The following is an 18,152-nucleotide window of genomic DNA, read 5'->3' as shown; positions in this document are numbered from 1 at the left end:
ATGAGCGGCGCTACAGTATTCCCTCCACGCTTACTGGGTGGCTCGTAGTGAGGAAGTGAGGAGAGAGTCCTTATGAGCAAGAGATCAAGCCACGATATAGCCATGCATTTATCTTCTATCTGCAAATAGAAAAAAAACACACACACATTCTGAGTTTCATCTCGCTGTGGGACACACCTAGTCTGCTCTGGGAACTGTGTGTCGGCTAGGACAGCGTGTTCTGAACACGGCCGGCCCACCATGTCAGCCAACACCAGCTTTTTTAGCTTTTTCCACGACTCGGCTGGTTAGCCATGGGAAAAAACAAGGGCTCCAATTAGCTACCAATAAATTTCACAGTGACTGGTAAACGACTGCTCGTCTTCTGATATTTGCACTGTCAAAGGGACCAGAATGAAGCGAACGCTGTGATTTTGTGGCCGGCTGGGTTTCTCCCAAAAGGCAAACCAATGCCGGCACTTTACCCTGCGTGGCCTGCTGCAGGGCTGGCTTCTTCTTTAAACACAAGACTGTAACAAAAAGGCTTTAATTAGAATATACTACAATATGGCATCCCCTTTTGTCCAATTACTATGGCCCACAGTGAGCAATGACCGAGATGGCAACGGTTTCCACAAGCGACGATGCTTCGACAATGAGCTGGTGCAGCTAAAACGGGCTACCACCACAGATTCGGGCATACTAGCTTATCCTATGTAGTCTCTAGCACTTATCCAATGCAGTCTCTAGCACTTATCCAATGCAGTCTCTAGCACTTATCCAATGCAGTCTCTAGCACTTATCCTATGTAGTCTCTAGCACTTATCCTATGTAGTCTCTAGCACTTATCCAATGCAGTCTCTAGCACTTATCCTATGTAGTCTCTAGCACTTATCCTATGTAGTCTCTAGCACTTATCCTATGTAGTCTCTAGCACTTATCCTATGTAGACTCTAGCACTTATCCAATGCAGTCTCTAGCACTTATCCTATGTAGTCTCTAGCACTTATCCTATGTAGACTCTAGCACTTATCCAATGTAGTCTCTAGCACTTATCCAATGCAGTCTCTAGCACTTATCCTATGTAGTCTCTAGCACTTATCCAATGCAGTCTCTAGCACTTATCCTATGTAGTCTCTAGCACTTATCCTATGTAGTCTCTAGCACTTATCCAATGCAGTCTCTAGCACTTATCCAATGCAGTCTCTAGCACTTATCCTATGTAGTCTCTAGCACTTATCCAATGCAGTCTCTAGCACTTATCCTATGTAGTCTCTAGCACTTATCCAATGCAGTCTCTAGCACTTATCCTATGTAGTCTCTAGCACTTATCCTATGTAGTCTCTAGCACTTATCCTATGTAGTCTCTAGCACTTATCCAATGCAGTCTCTAGCACTTATCCTATGTAGTCTCTAGCACTTATCCTATGTAGTCTCTAGCACTTATCCTATGTAGTCTCTAGCACTTATCCTATGTAGACTCTAGCACTTATCCAATGCAGTCTCTAGCACTTATCCAATGCAGTCTCTAGCACTTATCCTATGTAGTCTCTAGCACTTATCCTATGTAGTCTCTAGCACTTATCCTATGTAGTCTCTAGCACTTATCCAATGTAGTCTCTAGCACTTATCCAATGCAGTCTCTAGCACTTATCCTATGTAGTCTCTAGCACTTATGCTATGTAGTCTCTAGCACTTATCCTATGTAGTCTCTAGCACTTATCCAATGCAGTCTCTAGCACTTATCCAATGCAGTCTCTAGCACTTATCCTATGTAGTCTCTAGCACTTATCCAATGCAGTCTCTAGCACTTATCCTATGTAGTCTCTAGCACTTATCCTATGTAGTCTCTAGCACTTATCCTATGTAGTCTCTAGCACTTATCCTATGTAGTCTCTAGCACTTATCCAATGCAGTCTCTAGCACTTATCCTATGTAGTCTCTAGCACTTATCCTATGTAGTCTCTAGCACTTATCCTATGTAGTCTCTAGCACTTATCCTATGTAGTCTCTAGCACTTATCCTATGTAGTCTCTAGCACTTATCCTATGTAGACTCTAGCACTTATCCGATGTAGTCTCTAACACTTATCCAATGCAGTCTCTAGCAAAGCACTTGAAGAAATAAACAACTTTCACAGATAACCACACATTACACACACACTCGCACGCACACAGATCTGGTCTAGTCGAGAAGAAAAGGTTGACCGAGAATGTAAAAAAAAAAAAATGCACACGGCTCACTGAAGTGGTTTACAGGCAGCTGGCCTTGACAATAAAATGCACAATTTATGGAAACCATGGGGGTTTATGGGTGCAGAAGGCAAACCAAGATGGCTAATTAGGCAAATTCATTCTTAACTGCTCTAACTGTATAGTTGTGCTCCAGTCAGGATAAATGAATGAATTAAAAAAAAAAACTTTGAAGAACTTTTTTTGTTTTTGCATGCGGCAGGTAGGACGTAGCTAGTGAAACAAACAGCGGTCACCCGGGCCAATAAAGAACGGTTCCCCCATTGTTTCTTAGCCTTCTCTTATCATAAAAGAACTTAACTGCCATGTTAAATCAAAAAAGTTGGGAGTGAGAGTTAGCTGAGGAGGCCCGCAAGCCACCATGAGCCCAAACAGGGTGCCATCTCAGATTTGGGAGGTAAAAAAAACCCCAAAACAAAACTTTGCAGACATCCTCCGTAAATAACAATACTGTCAGCCCACATGCAAGCTTGGGCCACTGTGGAAAAATAAGAATTAAACCCAAGGACAAATCTGCATTGTGCAAGCCCACGGGGAGGAAGAATGCAGTGGGACTGACTCATGTTGTGGCAAATTTTGCACCACTGTGGAATATGCATCCGAGAAGTATGGTTACGTCAGCTTTACGATGGAGAGCGTTTTTTGTTTGGGAGCAGACGATCTCCGTTCAGTGCAACGCGTGACGTGGAGTTAGACAGCCCATCATAACAGCGGAAAACCTGCACGATCGCTATCGAGCTTTCCAGCAGGAGGGCTCACGTGGCTTTAAGCCGTTCATCTAAGAAAATGCAGAAGAGCCACAACCGTGTTAATCCAAATGCTGGTGTTATTCTTCACTTCCTCGCATGAAACCAAAATGCAAAAAAAAAAAACTATCAATAACGGTGATATTGTAGCGAATTCTCCATGCACGTTACAATATTACCATCATCATGGTCATCAGCATCATCAGCATCAGCAGCATCATCATCAGCAGCAGCAGCAGTAGTAATAAATGTTATTCAAGGCACCTTTCAGAACAACCCAGGACACCGCACATGTGAAGGTGGAGGAAACTACATCCAGGACTAGGAAACATTGATGAAACAACGACAATAAAACAACTCGCAAGCCGAGGCTACAGCAAGCAAAAGAAAAAACAACCGGGGACATCAAATCAGAACTAGGAAGGGTCCGAGTATAAGGAGTCAAACAGATCTCAGAGATCACACACACACACACACACACACACACACACACACACACACACACACACACACACACACACACACACACACACACACACACACACACCTCCAAACAAAGGCGTCTTGAATTTAGATTTAAAAGCGGCGAACGGACTCCCGTCTTCTGGGAACCGCCGCTCTCCTCGGACGCAAGAGATGCAACATATTCTGATGGGGGTGCGCTATTTGCCCCGACACCGCTCCGCGCAGCGATGCGCAGAGAGAGAGAGAGAGAGAGAGAGCGCGAGAGAGAGCGCGCGCAAGAGAGAGAGACACGCGCGAAAGGACTCGTATCTGACGGACTCTTTCAATTTCAGCCAACATGACCGGCAAACGCCGGACTAAGGCGAACGTCCGCGGCGGACGCGTATTACGCGGCGCCAGAAGGGGCCGCAGGTAGAAGGAGTTTCTGCACGGCGACGAACCGGGTAACACAACTCACCTGTGCACGGGGGCTCGGCTCGGGATGCTGCTCGCGCCTCGCGGCGTGTTGTACTGCCCTGCGCGGGGCGCGTGCGGCTGCCCATCGCGTCGTCGGCGCCGGTAGGTGGAGCGCGCGCGACTTTGGCGCAGTGACCCGGAGAGGATTCTGGGTAGCGTAGTCCCCGCCGTCCCGATAGTCCCCGCCGACGTTTCGTGAGATGTGTTGGGTTAAAATCGCCCCTTTTGAACCCGCTGATCGGTGCCTTCCCTCCCCCCCACCCCGTTAAACGCTAAAACATCCGCCGGGTAGAATTAAATAAAAGGGTTCGATTCCGCTCAAGGTCATCGCCGCTGATCCACACCGTGTCGAATGTGCTGGCGTAAGCGAGAATACATTATAATAATTGAGGGGATTTGCTTTTATTAGATTTTTAAAAAAAATAATTTACCCGTATTTTTTTATCAGAGCCACAATACAATAACATTTCCTGTGACCAACTTTAAGTGTTCTGTATTTTTATTTTTTTTAAAGAATCTACAGCCGCTTAAGCGTCCACTGAACTTACTTGTTCCGCCCTCACTGGAAAACATGGCGGCGCCTATGAGTAGTGGAAATGCTCCTGCGTCGGACACGACCGATTTGGTTATTGATAACCAGCAAATTCAATACAGTATGGTCCTGGATCATCTTATCGGAGAGAAAAGGCCAATAAAGGACATTAATCCCGCAGTTATGGGAGGGCTACCGATGCCTGCCAAAAGCGACGAGCAGAAGATGATCGAGAGAGGAATGGAGAGCTGTGCCTTCAAGACGGCTCTGGCGTGTGTTGGAGGTAGGATGGTCGTCTAACATGAGCATGGTGAAAACATGCGTGTTTTTGACTCCGGCTCTGTGTGTGTGTGTGTGTGTGCGTGCGTGTGTGCGTGCGTGTGTGCGTGTGTTTGTGTGTGTGTGTGGGCACTCAGTCTCATGCGTCTGTCTTACGAACAGGCGTCATTTGAAAGCAGACGAGTGCATCATACCCACTTGCATGTACTAATATGTTAGATGCTTTTGTCCGAAGCGTCTTGTAACAGAATAGGCAATTAGCAGATTAGTTCGAGTGTTCCCAACTGACAGCACAGAGGTTTCACTGGTCGTCATATAGTAAGACCAGTTCTGTAGCCCAGTAGTAGCAGTGCACTTCCTTAATAGTCATCATACAACAGCTTAGAGTGCCAGTCATGTCAAGTGGATTTAGTGAAAGTGCACCTTAGATCATCAATAGGTAGCGAATAGGAGAACCAAAATATAAATTAGATTTACATTGCTATGTATTTGTGTAGAAACATTATCGCTATAAGTCAAGTCCAGGTAGAAGGAAGGCATAATAGTAGACACCAATTGTAATGGGTGCCTTAATAATTAGGGCACAATAGTAATAACTGATACCAATAGTCAATTGGTATCGGTTGTTACTATTGTATACATTGTATTGGTATCAACAATTTGTGGTGGTTGAAGTGAGTTACCCCCCTTCAATGAGAAGTGCTTTGGGCGTGTAGAAAAATGCTATATAAATGTAATGATTATTATTATAGTCGTATTTGCTAAGACATCCCACGAGACAGTTTACACATCCTGCGTGGAGACCATGTAAGGATTAAACCCTGAATTCCTCTCAAACCCTGAATTGCCACAAGAAATGTATTATTGTTCCATTATTTTAATACAAAACACATCTAAGAATGTTTTTGCTAAACATTCTTCTACTTTTATTTGTGACGGAGCAAAAAATGTGTGTTGGAGCAATTGCAGATCTTGCTGCATGGATAACAAATGTTTTACCTGCTATTCCAATAAGTACCCTCAATGTTTCCTGGTATTCAGTTCCACAAGTTTGTAACAGTTTTTATTTATTATCCTGACTTTCATTTTAAATTCTTCACTTTCTGCAGGTTTTGTCCTTGGCGGGGCTTTCGGTGTTTTCACAGCAGGCATTGACACCAATGTCGGCTTCGACCCCAAAGACCCCCTAAGAACACCAACGGCACGCGAGGTCCTGAAAGACATGGGCCAGAGGGGGATGTCCTACGCTAAGAACTTTGCCATTGTTGGTGCCATGTTCTCCTGCACAGAGTGCATCATTGAATCAGTAAGCTGAATTTGTCTTCTCTATATCAAGACATGGCAGGGGGCGGTTTACATGGTAGTGGGAGTAGTTTATGTGAAGTGTTAAGGGGAAAGACTTTGTGGGCCACTGGAACACTTGCCCATTTTCACACCCAAGCACATCTGGCCAATCAAAATTATGCTTGGAAGAGTATCTGCTTTGGAGAGTTAGAGAAAATTTCAGACACAGAGCTTTCCAATCTCACCTTTCGAAAGCATCTTTTTAAATCTCCCAATATTTCAAGTAGGATTTTGTTGCAAGCCTGCAACATGCCTTCTTTTTTTTCTTTTTTTTAAAAATTTATTTGATTTTTCCCTTTTTTTCTCCCAATTTAGTGGCCAATTGATCCCTATTTTAATTCAAACACCCACCCTCGTATTGCATGCGTTCGCCAACTGCATCTCTCCGGCCGGCAGTCTCGAAGGAAAGCGCCTCCCCACTTTCGTGACAAGGCGAATCCAAGCCGAACCACTGTTTTTCCGACACACACAGAGACGCATTCACATGACGAACACAAGCCGACTCCGCCCCCCTCCCGAAGACAGCGTTGCCAATGATTGCTGCTTCATCGAGTCCGGCCATAGTCGGATCTGACGAGACCGGGGCGCGAACCCCGGTCCCCAGTGGGCAACTGCATCGACACCAAGCCGATGCTTAGACCGCTACGCCACCGCGGACCTCCAACATGCCTTCTTGATGCCAAAGAATAGTGTTGGGCAACTTACTTTCAAAATGTCATAATACACATTACTAGTTCCTTTCATTTGGGGGCTGAATGCTGGATGCTGAATATGGCGCTGCCAGGAAAGAGGAAAAGAGGAAGGCCAAAGAGGAGGTTTAAGGATGTGGTGAGGGAGGACATGCAGGTGGCTGGCATAACAGAGGAAGATGCAGAGGACAGGAAGAGATGGAAACGGATGATTCGCTGTGGCGACTCCTAATTGGAGTAGCTGAAAGTAGTAGTAGTAGATTGGTTACTTTCATTTGACAATAAGTTACTCTACAGTATTACTGTCTTGTGTAGAGTAATGCGTTACTGATTACACTACTTGTGCATTACTTTAACCAAAATAACTGCAGAAGTACAACTCGCCATTATAAAATGGAAGAGGGTAATGTTTCATCATCGATGGTCACTCGGGGTTGAGTATGACCGTCCTCCCTCTGGGTGCCTCTGGGTCCTCAGGTGGGTGTAGACACCGATCCCGGAGCCGCATAATGACAGGATACCTGCGCGTGACAGCTTTTTAGGTGGAGTGGCTGATGCACCTGCAGCCACCACACGGTCCTTGGCAGGGGGTGGCCAGAGTCCAATGGCATGGAGAACCAAGATGATTTGGGACCACCCTCTGTTGCAGCCTTCATCCGCCATCACTGCCGTTGTGACCGGGGGACACATTCTGTCAGTTCCACTGTTGAAGTCTTTGTTGGATCGCACTTTGTCTGGAACCTCCCGCTTTACCTATCCCCCTTGGGTGACCCGACCAGGAGCTAAGCTCCGGCCAGCATAGCTCTTGGGAATCATTGGTACACGCAAGCTTCTCCACCATGGCAAGGTGCCGATCCAGAAGAAGAATGTTTCATAGAGGGTAATCAAAGCACAGAAGCTCAAGTTTATTGCAGTTCATTACAAATCCAGTGGTAGGCGGTATTGTATAGCCTAATGAAGCCTGAAACGCCTTATATTAAACGCTTATTTTTTTTAGAATAGAACTTTGTCATTTTACAAGTACAATGAAATTTGACATTGCAGTTCTTATCAGTGCAAAGATCAATATGAAAAGAAATAAAAACATAAAACACACATTAATTTCTACATTCTACTGGACACCAACATATTGCACAAAAAGTCAGGAATCGAGACTTAGCAGCATTTAGTGCGGTTATGGCTCGGGGATAGAAGCTGTTCTTTAGCCTGTTTGTCCGAGCTCTTATTGTCCTGTAACGTCTGCCCGAGGGCAGCAGTTCAAACAGACGGTGTCCTGGGTGGGATGGGTCCTTGAGGATGCCATGGGCTTTTTTGAGGCAGCGGGAACGGTATAGGTCTTCCAGGGAGGGGAGTGGGCATCCGATAATCTTCTGGGCGGTGGTGCTTCCCTCTCTGCTACTGTGCAGCTGGCAAACCAGGCACAGATGCAGTAGGTCAGTATGCTCTCTATGGAGCAGCGGTAGAAGGACACAAGCAGTGAGGTGGTAAGGTGGTTCTTCCTGAGGATTCTCAGGAAGTAGAGTCTCTGCTGTGCCTTCTTAACCAGCTCTATATCATCACACTATTGTTATATTAACAGTAGTGTGGTGATATAGAAAACCTTAATAGCCTAGGCCTTTTTAAATAAACAAATGGGCTTGGACACAGGGACGGGCAGGCAGACAAAGGATCCAAGTCTGATAAATCATATTCTGGTCCTTTTCTTTGCTTAACTGAATGGAGTATATGCCATCGACTTTCGGCAACTGGAAATTCTTCGGGGGATATTTTTTTCTGGTGGGGCACTGGCGGAAGTGGCGCGGTGTGGATGAATTCTTTGGAAAAAATAATAAACACTTTATTTACGGCCTAGATTGGCCCGGCATGTCCGCGGCGCGATGCGTCCGCTGCAGCAGAACGTGTTCATTATAATCAGCTGATGCTGCTACACTGACCACGGGAGCCGCGCGCCCCCCCCCGCGCTGCTGATCTCTAGCTTGATGGTCTATTTTTCGTTGTCTACGTGGCCTTCGACAGGAGTACAGTCTGTTGAACAACGATTAAGAGAAATAGCTCATTGTACCAGACGCAATGTGATGCAGCGATGCAACCTTGTGTTTGTTTTTTTCTTTCATTGCACATTAAATAAAATGAATGTGTGTCCATGGTCCTGTAGTTAAAACGATCTGGTCAATTAATTCAGCACCAGTTAAAGTATTTGCCACTTAATTTACCCATTTTCCAAAGTAGGCTACTTGAAATCTCCTTATAAAACGCCTCAGAAAACATAGCTGGCACGCAACCGCACGCAACACAGACGCAGTTGGCAGGACGGCAACTACTTTTAAAAAGCAGCTGTTTTGACATCGGTTGCATAAACAGCTGCTGTTCTGGACAGCAGTTCTCAAACCTTGATTTTTTTTTATACAGTTAAATAGCGCCAATCTGTTTTTTATACGTGGCTACAACCCCTTCTGCCATGATCGCTGGAAAGTCTGGGTGTGACACCCCTTATGAATGCGCTGCAGTTATGACCAACTGTCTGAAGGTGCTCATACTTTTCACTCTTCTTCGTCACTCCCAGTGAAAATCTTAGCATCTTCAACTCTGCCACCTCCAGCTCCACCTCCTGTCTTTTCATCAGTGCCACTGTCTCCAAACCATATAACATAGCTGGTCTCACAGCCATCTTGTAAACCTTCCCTTTAACTCTTGCTGGTACCCTTCTGTCACACATCACTCCTGCCACTCTTCTCCACCCACTCCACCCTGCCTGCACTCTTCTTCACCTCTCTCCTGCACTCCCCATTACTTTACTTTACTTTTTTGTTTTCCCCGTTAGAATCAAATCAGTGTAACTTTATGAAAAGTGGTTGGAGACAAGAAGTGTTTTAATGTCGACAATGTATCTTTGGGTCTGGGTCTGGGTCTGAGGCCATCAGTTCTGAAACTTTTGCCCCTACAGTTTTCTGGAGGCATGATCAGACAGAGTTTAAAAAAAGCATACGCTTACTCTAACTAGTACTGTTTCATAGAGTTTGTCTTGAAACGCTGTGATGGCCCGGCGGCCTGTCCAGGGTGTCTCCCCCCTGCCGCCCAGTGGCTGCTGGAACAGGCTCCAGCATCCCCGCCACCCTGACAGCAGGATAAGCGGTTTGGATAATGGATGGATGTCTTGAAACGTATTCCAGGTTCTGTCCTTTTAAGAGTACTTTATCCACTCAGGGATAAAAAGTATTCTGATTCTGATTTCCTTCATGGTCTTGTAGCGCCCTCTTGTGGTGTTGTTGTTTACTGTTACTGAATTTTCAGGTTGCTTTGCACATGATGCTTTTCTCCAAAAAAAAAAAGATTAATCACAAATCAACTTAAGTTATTTCTGGTGACTCTCTTCTGGTCAAAGTGTGCAGGTTAGTTCACCTGTGTAGCAGCACATGGCACGGTGTACGCTGACTCAGTCCTGCGATTGTCAGCAGGTCCCGTGAATGTGCTTCATAAATTGGTGCTTCCCCATGTGAAGATGGTCAGAACAGATGTTCAGACGAGGCCTTTTTTTGCACCATCAGCTCTGACTGCTGCAACTCAGCTGTTAAACTCTCAAGTTTACTCATCAATCCTCAGTCAGTGCACTGACTAGCACAAATAACGGCGTGCTGTTATCCGTTTTCTCGTGACGGGTACCTTTCGTTGCCCCGCCCACGTAAGTCTGCTGATGTCTTGTTTTTTCGTTGAACCAGTTGCTTACCTCTCTTCTTTCTCTTTGCAGCACAGAGGAAAAACAGACTGGAAAAACGCAGTGTACAGTGGTTGTGTCACCGGGGGAGCGATTGGATTTCGTGGTAAGTAACCCAGCACATTTACTCTTGTTTTTCCCCAAATACGGGTGTCGGGGGTTGAGTTTCATTTCGGTTACAGAATCTGCATCATTTTTCCAGCTGGCCTGAAGGCGGGTGTGCTCGGATGCGGAGGCTTCGCTGCGTTCTCTGCCGCCATCGAGTATTACCTGCGATGAACCACCAGCGGCTGGAGACATCCCAGTCTGTGGACACCAACCGGCGGAAGAGCGAAGAGATGTCCGGACCAAACAATGAGACTCTGCGACCTCTGAACCTCGACCTTGTCAGGAATAAAACGCTGGCGGAGACCCCCGTGTCCACCCACCCTTCACACTGGAGCTCTTCTCTTCCATCAGCGGTGTTTTTTTGTTTGTGTGCCGTGTCGCACAAGGCAGCCATAGTTTGTGCCGGAGTCCAGTCTGGTTTTCTCTCGTCTCTGTTCTTCGGCTTGATGGGAAATTGTATCAAAAATTTGCAAACGAGTTCTGTCGACTTCACGCTCGACCAGATGGCAACAGCAGGCCACGGACCTCTTGCGTTTAACGTTCCTGAGATTTCTTTTTTAAAAGTGGAACTTCAGATTCCATTTACATTGTTCATAATTTACAGAACTGACATGTATCACAAACTTTCCCATGTCAGGAATATTTATACGTTAAAAAAATGTCCTGGTCACACATTTCCTGTCACCGTGTTCCCGTCAGACATGACGTTAATAGATCTGCTTTCATTCTGCCCAGTGATTGGTGGCTCGTAACTGGATGACACCACATAATGTAAAGTTACACGGCCTACATGGATTCACCGTACCAGAGACAGGGGCAGGTTTTGGTTATGAAGGGCGAGATGTCATATGGAATTTAGACGTTTACGAATACCATCCAATGCTGTTTTTTTTTTTTAAACAATCTTTATTTTAACGTCTGATTTTTTGGGGGGAGGGGGATTTTTTTCCTGCCTTTAAATAATTGACATGTATATGTTAAAAGTTATTTAACTAGAATAAAATATATATTACAATATGACATCAGTGTGAGATTTACTTCGTATTAGGAGACAACAAGGCCGGCTGTCATGAATGTTTCTGTTGATACGTCCCTCAGCACCGCTCGGGGGGTGGAGGACCCCGAGGGGCCAAAGAAACTCAATAATCAACCGATATATTGGTTATTGATCAGACTTTATGTTTATGGTCTGGTGAATGACTCCTTATCAAAGTGGATGTTTGTTAGCGCCGAGATTAAACCGGTCAATGCTGCCGTTCGACCTCAGATAACTGAATAAATAATTTCAGTTTAGCCTAATATGATATGATCCTGCCTCATTTGATTTATAAGCCATAATGTAGAGGTTTTCCCCCTCCAAATGAACCACGTTGATGACACTTGATGTTAAATTAGGCACCGTTAACATTGTTCCAGTTCTCATTGTCAAGCGTCAGTCAAACGTACTTGATGGGGTGTTTGACGTCATTGCCACCCGGTTCTGACCGAGGCCTCCGACTAACAAATCTGCCATTTTGTGATGGGAAAAATGTTTTCCATGTATCTGAGGGGGAGGATCACAGACATTTTTAGCTCCATGGCTATTACAGATTCTTATAATAACATCTGTACCAGCCATTTAAATGGCCATAAATCCTGGCGTGGGGCAGACTTCCCACGAACCTAAACCCAACATGTCGTTACACTGAGCCCACTGATGCTTTTAATGTTGGTAAGACTGCCAGACACAATCAAACAAATAATACCCCACTACAGCTCTTTTTTTTAAAGGGGAAGACTCATCAAACTAGAAGAGTGCACTCAGATCCCTGCCTGCGTATCTCCTCTCCTCCAGCGGAGGCGCTGGTGCGCAGCCGCGGTATAAAACGGGCTTTTCAAAGGTGCTGAATCACCACGACCACGAGAGGGCGTCGGTCACGCAGCCATAACGGCACACGCGTTACCAGGCCGACAGGCCCAGGGATATGCCAGACTAGCTGCGGACAGGGAAACTAGTGAGTTTCCCGCCTGTCAGGTTTTAAAATAATAACTCAAATACCACGAAGCTGCGTTTTGGAGTCTTGAGTGAAACGTGACAACGGTACATCCGCCGGTGTATTCGCCAGCCATGGCAGACCAGCACGCCTCTCTTACTCGCCTACTTCCGGGTTTAACACGTATCTTAGAGCGCCCCCTTGTGACCAGAATAAACATTAAAACTAACACCAGAAACGTTACTGAGCGTGTTACAAAGCATGGACGTCACACCGCCCATTATAAGACTTTGGCGCAGCGCCCAAGTCGACTGAAGGGGAAATTAAACAAAAAAAACAAAGAAAAAAGTTAACATGCAGCGCTCAAGTCAGGACAACTCCTACCTGATTAGGTTTTGCCTGCGAGTCTGTGGCTGTGCAGCCTCCTAGGCGGACCCTCGCACGAATGCGACCAAGTCTGATATGAATGTAAACTACTAATTAGACACGTTAGCCCCTAGCTAACGGGTCTGACCCTTTAGCCGAGCGGTTAGTGACGTCACCTTGTGGTGCAGTACACCCCGTATCGAATCCCGCACCGGGCAAGAAAATAACCGGTTACATGAACTTGCTCTTTCCAAGCAGCGCTGCCAACTTTTCCAGTGGAAGTAGCTAGCTAGCGCTGTACCGATAGTGGCCTGTAGGGGCGCTAAGCACCAGCTCCGAAAGTCGCCAGATGACGTCATCGCACGTTAATTTGCATAAGGCGGAATGGTTGCGTCAGTTGCAGCGAGCGAGAGGTCACCTTAAGCCAGGGGTCGGCAAACCATTGGATGTCCGGTGCCACTTCACAGACCCGAGAGCCGGTTCATTTTTATAACGAGCGTTTATCTATTTACTGCTGCTGATGGTCTCCCCCGCCTAGATTCCGCACATGCCAAAAGATCTGCACGCTACACACGCGCACGCGCGCGCACACACTTATCTGAGCAAATTAGCAGCGCAGGGCACCAAAGAAATTTAATTCAACCTTACCGACTCGGTGCGACCCGTGTTTGTCTTAATATCTGGGCACCGCTGCTGGACGTGGAGCGTAGTTTAGACCCGCACTCTGGTCAGGAGCTACGCCGAACACCGGCGCCACCTTCCCCGGCAAGGGTTCGCTGCGTTTACAGCCGTGTCTGTAAGGCGCCTGCCTCTCTACGGTTCTCACGGGAACGCGCCTTTCTTGGGTCCTGCTGATGATCGCGTCTTTGTTTGGTAACCCATCAAATATGACCTGCGAACAGTCCGCGATGGCGCAGCGGTATAAGCATCGGCTCTGTGGCGATGCAGTTGCCCACTGGGGACAGGGGGTTCGCGCCCCGGTCTCATCAGATCCGACTATGGCCGGACTCGGTGAAGCAGCGATGGTTGGCAGCGCTGTCTTCGGGAGGGGGGCGGAGTCGGCTTGTGTTCGTCACGTGACTGCGTCTCTGGGTGTGGGGGGGGGGAAAGCAGTGGTTCGTCCTGGAGTCGTCTTGTCCCGGAAGTGGGGAGGCGTCTCCTTCGAGACTGCCGGCCGGAGAGATGCAGTTGGCGAACGCATGCAGTACGAGGGCGGGTGTTTGAATTAAAATAGGGATCGATTGGCCGCTAAACTAGCTAACGGGTCTGACCCTTTAGCTGATCGGTTAGTGACGTCGCCTTGTGGTGCAGTACACCCCGTATCGAATCCCGCACCGGGCAAGAAAATAACCGGTTACACCAATATCATTTTAAATCGGATTGTTCGTTTACTTCACCATTAGGTTATATTTTATATTAACATATTTTCATAACAATTATATTGAGATTTTTTTTTCTTGAATTGCTCCGCGTGCCCGTGTTAACGGCCTCTCGTGCCACCGTGGGCGCGGGGGTCATAGGTTGCCGACTCCTCAAATAAAAGGTAGCAAGAGAAATATTTCGCCAAATTAATGTCGTGTTTTATATTGACACAGGTTCACCACGGCTGTGGGGACCTCATTAACAGCTGCTTTAATGAAAGACTGCGTATAAGGAGCTCTGCTTCAACCGCCCGTAGAAAAGGTACTCTTATTCTCCTGTACGCGTTAACCACAACTCTGTAACTGAGCCTCCAGTGCCATCTAGTGGCGAACTGTCACAATTCACAACTACATGTATTGGGATACACCAGAATAACCACAAACTCACTAGAGGGCAGTGGTGGATCTAGAGATTTTTTCCTGGGGTGGCAAAGGGGTGGCAAGACTGTGTCCCAGAGGTGGCAGCTGCCACCCCTGTTGCCACCCTGTAGATCCGCGCCTGTGAGGGGGAGGGGGGATTCTAAATCGGCGACTTCTGTTTGAGATGAGTTTGGCGCGGGTCTCATTGACCTTCACCATGCATGTACATAAAATATACATAAAAACATATAATGGGGTGGCAACAGGGGTGGCAACACTGTGTCCCAGAGGTGGCAGCTGCCACCCCTGTTGCCACCCTGTAGATCCGCCCCTGCTGGAGGGACACATAATTTTAGTAAAATTGTAAAACAAAAAAATCTACTAAGGGAGGGAGAATATCAAACGAACTATTTAAATGTTTACAAGCTATAGGAACACCCTAATCCGGAGAAAGCTTCAGGGCAAGAGCGTCAACGCAACCACAGAGACTCACTACAGCTGAACTGCCACTGCGGCTGTCCCACAAGCCACGCCCACTGACTGCCTGCGCGCGGCGCAAGGGGGGGGTGCCTGCGCGCGGCGCAAGGGGGGGGGGGCCGGGGGTCCCGGCCCTCGGCCCTCGGCCCTGTTGGCAGACGAGCCGTGGGCTGCGTTTACTCTGAGCAGCATTTAAGCCGGGAATGAATTACAATATAACCTATTTTGAACGTATTTCTCGCCTTTTCCTTGACGGTCTGAGTAAGTCGCTCAGTACGGAATCCGATTTGCGCTAAAATAAATCTATTGTTTGATTCGACACAAATCTGAGTCCGTCGCTAAGAGGGTTTGAAAAGTCTAAATCTGGCGAGAAAGTCGCCAAGTCGGCAACACTGTTTCCAAAGAGAGAAGGTTTGCCATGCCACCGTTTCTGGTCTAACACTAACCCCGTCTTTAGCTTCACAACGGGACAAAAACGGGTGAACGCGTTTACACTCGCGCATGCGCACTCGCATCTACGGTGGACTAGATCAGGCAGCGACAAGAATACGTCCCACTTCCTGTTCGGACTGCGGCCTGGTGGAAGACGTTCATTTTTAACTTCCGCGTTTTTTGTGGCTTATCAAAATTCTCGTTAATAAGTTTTGATCACGGCGAGCTAGGCAGTGTTTCTCAACCGGGGGTCCGCGGACCCCTAGTGGTCCGTGGTGTAATTGCAAGGGGTCCGTGAAAATAAAATATTGTGGCGTTAGAAAACAACGAGACAGGAGACGTGAGAGTAGACGTAGTCGAGGTAGTTTACTAGCTCCAACTTAGCATGTCATACATTCGACAACGACACTGAACTGTGACCCGGAAGCGGAAGTGCATTATCTGACCCCTCGCCTCTTCCCTTAAAGGTACACCGTCCTCTTAGGTGAATGTCTCTCGTTATATAGATGTGGGTCACCACAATATCTTTAAAAAAAAGATCCTATGACATTTATAGAAATAGGATTATTTTACTCTAATGTGACTGAGACCTTTATCTACCTAAACTATAAAGGGTAACAGGGCTTTTTTCTCTAATTACATCTGTTCCACAAGTGTAATTTATTGTATTTTAATAAGAGATCTCGCTCCCGTTTGCCTTGTTAAAAGTTACTGCATAAAAATTCTGTTGTTACATATATCTGAAAGTTACTGAATACATATTCTGTTTTGTTACATATATCTGAAAGTTACTGAATACATATTCTGTTTTGTTACATATATCTGAAAGTTACTGAATACATATTCTGTTTTGTTACATATATCTGAAAGTTACTGAATACATATTCTGTTTTGTTACATATATCTGAAAGTTACTGAATACATATTCTGTTTTGTTACATATATCTGAAAGTTACTGAATACATATTCTGTTTTGTTAACTATATCTAAGTTACAACTGAAAGCTCTTATTTTTGCCCCAAAGAGTGAATAAATGCTATAATGCAGGTCCAGCAGTTTGCGAGTTCAGCTGCGGACACACACACACACACACACACACACACAACCACACACACACACACACATGATCCGATAATAAGGGGGCAAATTTTAAATTATAAGTGACAAATTGTATGTGGTATGACAATTGAAGTTTAAAAAATGGTTTTTGATTGAAAGGTAAATAATTAGAGTCATAGCCTTAATGTGCACACTAAGAGTGGATTTATTTAGGAATGACTGGACTATGTGAACACGTGGCCACTAGGGGGGGCTACATACAAACTTATTTCTCTCCAGTGTAACGAGGCTTTCTTCATTTTTCAGGGCGCACGAATATGTTCCATCCATCCATCCATCCACCCATCCATCAATCCAAACCGCTTATCCTGCTCTCAGGGTGGCGGGGATGCTGGAGCCTATCCCAGCAGCCATTGGGAGGCAGGCGGGGAGACACCCAGGACAGGCCGCCAGAACCATCACACAGGGCCGACAACTATAGACTATGGGACCATAAGAGTCATGAGCATTAAGGGAATTATTATAATACTAAATGATGGAACGAGCCTTCAATGTTGACTTTTTATCACAGAAGAGGAAAAGCTGGTCATGTGTTAGTATGTGAATGCAGGCCTGTATAGAGGTGAGTACTGTATATAGTGCTGAGTACTAGGTGAGTACTGCGTCCCTGCGGCAGACTGCCATGTACTGTTCAGCTGAAGGCAGCATCCTCTCTTGCCATCCATGCTGCACTTGTTTGTGCTACTGACAATCATTTTGGTGGAAACGACATTGTTTTGGGCCATCAAGGCCCGTATCCGTTTAACTTGAACGGCGGGTCATGCAGGACACAGAGGTCATGAGGTGATGCAGGCGGTCTTTACCGTCTACCATGCTGCCTCTACCACGTAGCTCCCATGATTCACTCTGCAGGTATCACTGGCACATCACCAGTCATAAAACCCTTTTCCTAATAATGAGGCATCCCTTTATGGAGCAGGGCAGGCTGACGTCATCGGCGAATGTTGGGAAATACGGTGGAACCTCCGCCGCCCAGAATAACAACCGGCAGCGTTTACAGGGACAGTGAAAATAAACACAATAAATAAATAAAAGTTCTTGAATCAGCGCTGACTGGCCCTCTGTAGGGGGCGCTCTGTGTACTTCAGTAGAGGGCGCTTTGTGTACTTCAGTAGAGGCCGCTCTGTGTACTTCAGTAGAGGGCGCTCTGTGTACTTCAGTAGAGGGCGCTTTGTGTACTTCTGTAGAGGGCACTCTGTGTACTTCAGTAGAGGGCGCTCTGTGTACTTCTGTAGAGGGCGCTCTGTGTACTTCAGTAGAGGGCGCTCTGTGTACTTCTGTAGAGGGCGCTCTGTGTACTTCAGTAGAGGGCGCTCTGTGTACTTTAAGGTGAGTATAATTATTTGGATGGTAAATGTGTTTAAGTGCTCGATACAGAGTCTCAGATTTGACCCACCTCTCTCTAATGACTGTAAGTAGCACTGAAAACCGTAAAAACTGGA

At 46.4% G+C, this 18,152-nt stretch overlaps 2 protein-coding genes across 2 annotated transcripts in view; one reads left to right on the top strand and one right to left on the bottom strand.

Moving 5' to 3' along the window:
- specc1 (sperm antigen with calponin homology and coiled-coil domains 1) overlaps nucleotides 1–3,987 on the bottom strand; it is a 93,787-nt gene extending 89,800 nt beyond the window's left edge. Inside the window, exon 1 of the mRNA XM_056284766.1 lies at nucleotides 3,900–3,987. The gene's annotated coding sequence lies outside the window, so the exon portion shown is untranslated. The remainder of the gene's footprint in view (nucleotides 1–3,899) is intronic.
- Nucleotides 3,988–4,424: 437 nt separating this feature from the next.
- On the top strand, nucleotides 4,425–11,569 carry timm22 (translocase of inner mitochondrial membrane 22 homolog (yeast)). The gene is made up of 4 exons (XM_056284784.1): nucleotides 4,425–4,713; nucleotides 5,819–6,015; nucleotides 10,488–10,560; nucleotides 10,657–11,569. Exons 1-4 carry the CDS (start codon nucleotides 4,470–4,472, stop codon nucleotides 10,731–10,733), a joined length of 591 nt encoding a protein of 196 aa, XP_056140759.1. The 5' UTR covers nucleotides 4,425–4,469; the 3' UTR covers nucleotides 10,734–11,569.
- Nucleotides 11,570–18,152: the final 6,583 nt, after the last annotated feature.

This window comes from Lampris incognitus, chromosome 8, assembly GCF_029633865.1.
Source record: "Lampris incognitus isolate fLamInc1 chromosome 8, fLamInc1.hap2, whole genome shotgun sequence".
Lineage (NCBI taxonomy): Eukaryota > Metazoa > Chordata > Actinopteri > Lampriformes > Lampridae > Lampris > Lampris incognitus.
This window is presented reverse-complemented; position numbering and strand designations above follow the sequence as displayed.

What these genes read in the sequence shown, in the direction of transcription:
- timm22 (XM_056284784.1), top strand. Translation starts at nt 4,470, where the DNA reads ATGGCGGCGCCTATGAGTAGTGGAAATGCTCCTGCGTCGGACACGACC. An exon ending in GGCTCTGGCGTGTGTTGGAG is followed by an intron (nt 4,714 to 5,818) that starts GTAGGATGGTCG and finishes CACTTTCTGCAG; the next exon opens with GTTTTGTCCTTGGCGGGGCT. An exon ending in CAGAGTGCATCATTGAATCA is followed by an intron (nt 6,016 to 10,487) that starts GTAAGCTGAATT and finishes TTCTCTTTGCAG; the next exon opens with CACAGAGGAAAAACAGACTG.